At 45.3% G+C, this 6,000-nt stretch overlaps 1 protein-coding gene across 4 annotated transcripts in view; it reads right to left on the minus strand.

The window, feature by feature from the left end:
* BRD4 (bromodomain containing 4) overlaps positions 1-5,280 on the minus strand; it is an 83,284-nt gene extending 78,004 nt beyond the window's left edge. Inside the window, exon 1 of one of the 4 annotated variants that reach the window (XM_063292558.1) lies at positions 5,098-5,280. Coding sequence is in view for 1 of the 4 variants with exons in the window: in XM_063292559.1 (XP_063148629.1) it covers positions 3,451-3,547 (97 nt within the window). In the remaining 3 variants the exon portion in view is untranslated. Of the gene's footprint in view, positions 1-3,450; positions 3,555-4,160; positions 4,357-5,097 lie in introns of those variants that run through there. The other 3 variants (XM_063292557.1, XM_063292560.1, XM_063292559.1) reach the window with 3 other exon arrangements.
* Between the last annotated feature and the right edge of the window lie 720 nt (positions 5,281-6,000).

A 6,000-nucleotide genomic window follows, 5' to 3' on the forward strand; every position in this document is an offset into this window, starting at 1 on the left:
ATCAGCACCCAATTTCTACCTTACATAATACATGTACTGGGTGATCCAATGTACCTCAGAAGTGACTCTATTTCTAAAAACACCGTTTCATTTTCCTTTTTAAAACTCAACCCTAGAAGTGCAAACTTTCCATACAGTCATGGCTACCTTCCTTTCATCTATAACAAGAGAACTTAATGATGTCTATGAAACAAGATATGGACATAAATTGAAATGAGTAGTCAGGAATTTCAAAAATAACCTCTGGTAGTATTAGGAGACTCGGACATTTTGAGATTCTGATTCATAAGACAGGAATGGGAAAAAAATTAAGCCTATATACTTAAGTATCTGAAATACTGCAGACTCAAAAAATGATGCCCTTCATCAAGACAAAAAAGAGAAAAACCAGGCAGAATGAAGGGGAGAAAATGACACCCCAAAAAGCATGCCTTGAATCATCTTCCATATGCTATAATAGGGATGGGAAACTTGATGAATGTAAGATGTGTTGGACAACAACATTAATAATCCCTGATCATCTACCACACTGCTTAGGACTTGTGGTCAAAGGTATTTGGAGGACACTAGGTTCCACATTTCTGCTTAGTAACAATTAATTCAAAACTATTACATGCATTAAATCTAAGATCTCAAATCAGTAGATCAAATTCATAAAACCACCACTAAATCCTCACATTTATGTAAGAATTAAAATGCAGAGTAGACTCATATTTTTACACTGACTTATTATTTCCTTATTCTAAGGGAAAAAAACTACAGCAGATTCTTTTAATATTTCCAGAAACCACAAGTAGAAAGTTCTTCCAGAGTAAATTATAATTATCAATTATGTACCTTTGAACAAGAAATTTATGAAATCTATAATAGCAGAAAGCTGCTTAACAGACAATGCTGTATTGAACAGCACTTACATCAAGTTACTCTAGATACTCTTCTGACTTTCCACCGATTCCCCATACAAATAACTAAAATACTGTCAACTACCAAGTATTGATCCAAGGGTTCTAAATAAGTGGATACAGAAGTCATTATTAACATCAATTAATAATCACCGCTACCTCTTTGTACTATATACAAGCAACATGAGTTTGGCTTTTAACTCTCATCTGCTCCAGCTACCATGGCAATGGATTTTAAGAATTGTAATTTACAATGCATGGAGGGCCCACCTCCATATCAGAATGTAATTCATATAAACATCAGATATAGTTGTGAATGTTGACTAGTTAATGCTGAGCAGTCAACATTATAGTGATAAACACTTGGGAGAAAGTGCTCCATAGAGGTGAATTTTCAGATGTGAATATTATTCATCTGAGGACAAAAATAGTCCACTTATACCAGATATGACTGGTATACTTCATATTTCCTATATGGACGTATAGAAAATCACATATATTGCCATGTGTAACTGTTGCTAAGAGGTTGTTTAGCATGCTTTTCAAAAATATAATGCAAAGCAAATTCTAAACATGTGTACTCAAAGCAAATGGAAGGCAGAGTTCTCTCCCCAAATGTCATTCTTGCCTATATGACCAAGATAGCCACACCTACTTTGTGGCTCTTTGTCTCCCAAAAATGATTTACTGAAATCCCAGAGAAGGGGTAGCTATGTTGTAGGCAAAGCTACAGTGAAAATGGAAAAGTCCATGTACGACAAGCTAAATTGTAACTGTATTAATAACTCTGCCCTGATGCCATCCTAAGAACTTCTGGTGACAATTTTAATAGTTTGTACTTGCAACCATGCCCAAGTGGACAATCGAAACACCTCATAAAGGAACTAAAATTTTCATAGAAGCAGGGAATTCCCTTTCATGCAGCAGCTTCTCTTTCAGTAATATACAACTGCTTATCCTTCAATGCAGCATACAAATAATTTATCAGATAATATTGATGGCAGCAAGCTAACTTGAGTGAGACTCATTAATCTCTAGTGTTACTGCTATCTCTGCTGGGAGTGATGGAAGTGAGAAAGGAGAATTACAAAGTGCTTTGTATCAGCTGCATAATTCTTTAATAGAAATATTAACTTACTTCAAGAACATATTTGAACTAAATCTCCAAACTATCATATAGCAGCTGTTGGGATCAAACAGCATTCCTGAAATAGTATGACATAAGCTGATTTGTCCATTTCTAAGCCTTCTAAGTTGCAGACATTTTCTTACCATATATAATGTATTAAGAATCAAGAGAAAAAAAGTAAATCAATTATTTTCATACACGGTAAGTAACTACAGGGCCAGGGAGACACCTGGTCAGGTCAATATAAGTCTATGTCTATAGCCAGCGAAATCCTAATTGAGTGATTTTAATATGAGAGGCTGTTTATAATGATGACTGAATCACTTAGATAATTGATCAGAATTTTATTTTGTTACTTACAAGAAAAGACCACCTTTTACCCCAATCCAGCCTGTCAGTTTAGGTTGAGAGGCTAATTAGTAATATTGAACAAAATCTTTGATATTGTGAACTTTATTAGCCATCTAAAACTACAACAGAACACTTTTAAATTAACCAAAACAGGAACTTATTATTAATATTGCCATAGCATAGTAAGCACTATGCAAATTACAGAATCCAGTAATACCTCACATTAAATTATTTTTAAGAATTATTAAGTGACAATTATCTCTGACTTATTAAAATGGGAGTATTTCATGTGTTTTGAAACTGCTCTAAAAAGTGAGACAGCATATCAGAATCTCAGGTTGCATTCAACAAAGTTTTTTTTTTAAGACCTGCTAGAAAGGGTGTCCTTTAGAAATTAAGTAACAAGATACATGGTTTCTTCTGCATTTTTTTCTAAATAAGTACTCTGATTGCAATTCATACCAATATTTAAGACCACAGCGAACTTCTTTTTGCCTAGTGCTAAGTATTTTATTTGATTGCATAGGAAAAGGACGGGGAAGGACAGAATGGTAACGTGTAGAGAACATCTGAAGAGAAGAGAAAGTTTAGGGGAATCACAAGGCAGGCGGCTGAGTTTTAAAATGAGCCGTTGAGGGGGTCAACGGCCGGCAGCGCTTACAGTGTGGCCACAGGCTGCTGTCTCTACACGGACGCCGACCGCGGCCTGGCTACTCGGGATGCCGCTCACCGCGCCATCCTTTAGCCTTCCCGATCAGGTTACAAAACAAGAGAAATGCTGGGAGCCAAGAAAGTACCAGTTCCAGCCAAGGAAGCAGCCAGCAAGGCCTCCGCTCGCAGAGAGTCTCTGCGAGCGAAAGCAGACACAACCCGACCTCTCCTAAAATGCCAGGTGGGGGTGGCGCCAGGAGAGGACTAGCGGCCAGGCCAGGCCTACGGGAACCGCCACCTTTAGCAGGCAGGACGGGGCAGGGCGCGAAAGGCGGAGCGGCCGAGAGGCGCTCCTTCCAGAGCCAGCCAGCCAGCCAGCCAGCCTTCCCGTCCCCATCACCAACTATTGCTGCCTACCCGCCGGCTGCCCTCCGGGCCCGGGCCGCGGCCGCAACCACCGCCGCCGCTTCCCCCTCCTGCTCGACGACAAAATGGCGGCGGCAGGAAGTACCATCAGCACCCGCCCCGCCCCGCCCAGACTCCCTCACTGCGCCACCCGCGCACTCGACCGGACTCCCCGGCGCGGAGAGTCTCCACTATTTCGGCGCACGGACAGAGATCTACCCCAGCGAACAGCCATCCGGACAGTCTGGAAAGGCGGGGAGCACCCTGGAAGCGGACGCCAAGTTCCTAGCGGTACGCGCCGAGGACACAGACATGCTTACGACAATCACGTATCCTACAGGGAAAAACGACGGCACTCTTACGCAAACTCCGCATCCTCTCCAAGCCCTCTACAGCACCTACCGCAATCCGCGTAACCGTGCAAAATACCAAATCGACTACCGCGCAATCGCCCCGCATACAACTAGTCCGATAACTGCGAAATACGCGTAAAGACAGACAGAGAAAATGCTCCTTTCACTCTCAGAAAACCCTAAGAAGAGCCCCATCACCAGACGGCGCAGATTCAAAAGACCTTTGCGCAATAGGCCCCGGCGCAAAATACGTAATCCGCCTGACGCAACGGTCACATTACGCAATGCGGGTTACGCCGGCAAGGCAACGTAATTACCCAAAGAGAATACCAACCTCCGCAGCCTCTCCCGGCCCGGCCCAGCTCTTACCTGATACCAAACGATAAGCCGGAGCGGGCTGTGTTGCCAGCAGTGTCCTTATCAGGGCAAATACCGTAAAGCCCCGGCCACAGAGAAGGCGCCGCACTCCGCCGGGAGGGTCCAGTAGCACAAGTAAAACGACCAAAGCAGACCGAGCGACGGGCAGCGGGACCAGCAACGGCGGCACTACACTGACCTCACCGCGCAGCGTGTTACGTCATCACGCAGCAAGCCCCGCCTCGCGTAAAACAGAAGACTTCGAATCCAAGGTTTCCCTCTTTCCCAGACACGCCTCGCGAATCGAACAGTCCTGGGACTGGGGAGAAGTGAGATTGCCTTCATTTCTGCGACAGGACTCGGGAGCGAGCAGGAAGTAGAGTCGATGATGCCTCCACGGTTAAAAGATCTCTGTTTCTAAGGGCACTGCCTTTCCTTCAAATAATGTGGCAGCTGCGAGCGGTTTTTTTCTGTCATTGCATCCTATCTTTCTCTCGCGCACGAAACAGACTCACCGAGCCGGAAGATCAGGCTTCCTCTCCCACCTTGCCAGGATGCAGCATTCCAGAACGGTCCGTTTGTGAGCGCGGCATCATAAATTCACGTGCCGCCACTTGCCTGAAGGCTATAGCATGGCACCACTCCTACTTTATTAGCTCTCCGCTGGCTCCGAGGTTTGAAAGCTTTGCTCCTCGGATTGAGTTCTATGTAACGCTTCACTTCCCACAAAAGCAGGGCTCCCAGATCTGGCCTGCAAAAATCGGGACGACAGCTAGATGGCAGCACAGAGTTCGCGTTTTCTGTATTTCTCTGCTGCCCTCTAGTGATGTCCTCATTTTTGCTCTCCATCTCTGGGGATCCGACCGACTAAAAGACACGGAAGCGCATCACTAGCGCACAGACCAAACGAGCCTCTCTATGAGAAAGCCTTCCAGCCGTGCAAATGTACCGATTTGCTGGAGGACTGCTCTGAGTGAGGAAGCAACGCCCGTTAGAGTTGTTGCTCGTTAGCCGCCAGCTCTCCTCACCCTCCTCTCCACAGGGAGAAGTTTGGTCTTCCAGGCGCGCCTCTTACTTCAGCTCCCGATGAGAAAAGAGCATCCGGGTGATAAATTGTGCCCTTGCCGTCTCCCCGCTCAATCCTCAGCATGCAGACCGGCCCGGCAGAGCGGAAGGAGCGTCTTTGTTCGCGCCAAGGACTTTGACCATCCAGGCACACTTCTCTCCCGGTCTGCGCCGCAGTGGCGCAAAAGACGAGCGGCCGTCTTGAAGCGGAAGCTCCGCAGGTCGGGCAAGCTGAGAAGACCTCTGCCTGTTTTATCCTCGACATTTCAGATCAAGTGGAATTTGGAGCATTGCAAGGAGGCCGGCTAGCCAGCCAGCCAGCCCGCTGGCCTTCATCACTCTCCTTCTCTCCGTAGAAGGTGGAGGGAGGGGAGGTGGCGGCCCTGTTACAGTTACCACGAATCAATCATAGTGCCGGTTCGTTAGCATGCCTTGATACCTAGTAACACCAGCGCTCGTCGGTACCACCTTTTACTCGAGATGATGAGTGAGGATTTATATTTCTTCCATGGTCTGTCTTAATGGAACATCTGGATTAACCAAGTAGACGTGGAGAGAGACTAGTGAAAGTGTAGCAGTCAGAAGCAAGGCTACCACTGGCAGAGTTATTAACTGCTACAGTATTGTTTGGCAGCCATATATTGTGCAAAAATAAATTACATGAAACCAGTTTCTACAGTGACACAGTGCTGTGCTAGTTTGTCTCCTTTGGGGTCGATTCTAGTAGGTGAATCATACTGGGGAGGAAAAGAACCCAAAGAACTAGTGAGCAAAATGAAACAGGAGA

This window comes from Candoia aspera, chromosome 2, assembly GCF_035149785.1.
Source record: "Candoia aspera isolate rCanAsp1 chromosome 2, rCanAsp1.hap2, whole genome shotgun sequence".
In the NCBI taxonomy this organism is placed as follows: domain Eukaryota; kingdom Metazoa; phylum Chordata; class Lepidosauria; order Squamata; family Boidae; genus Candoia; species Candoia aspera.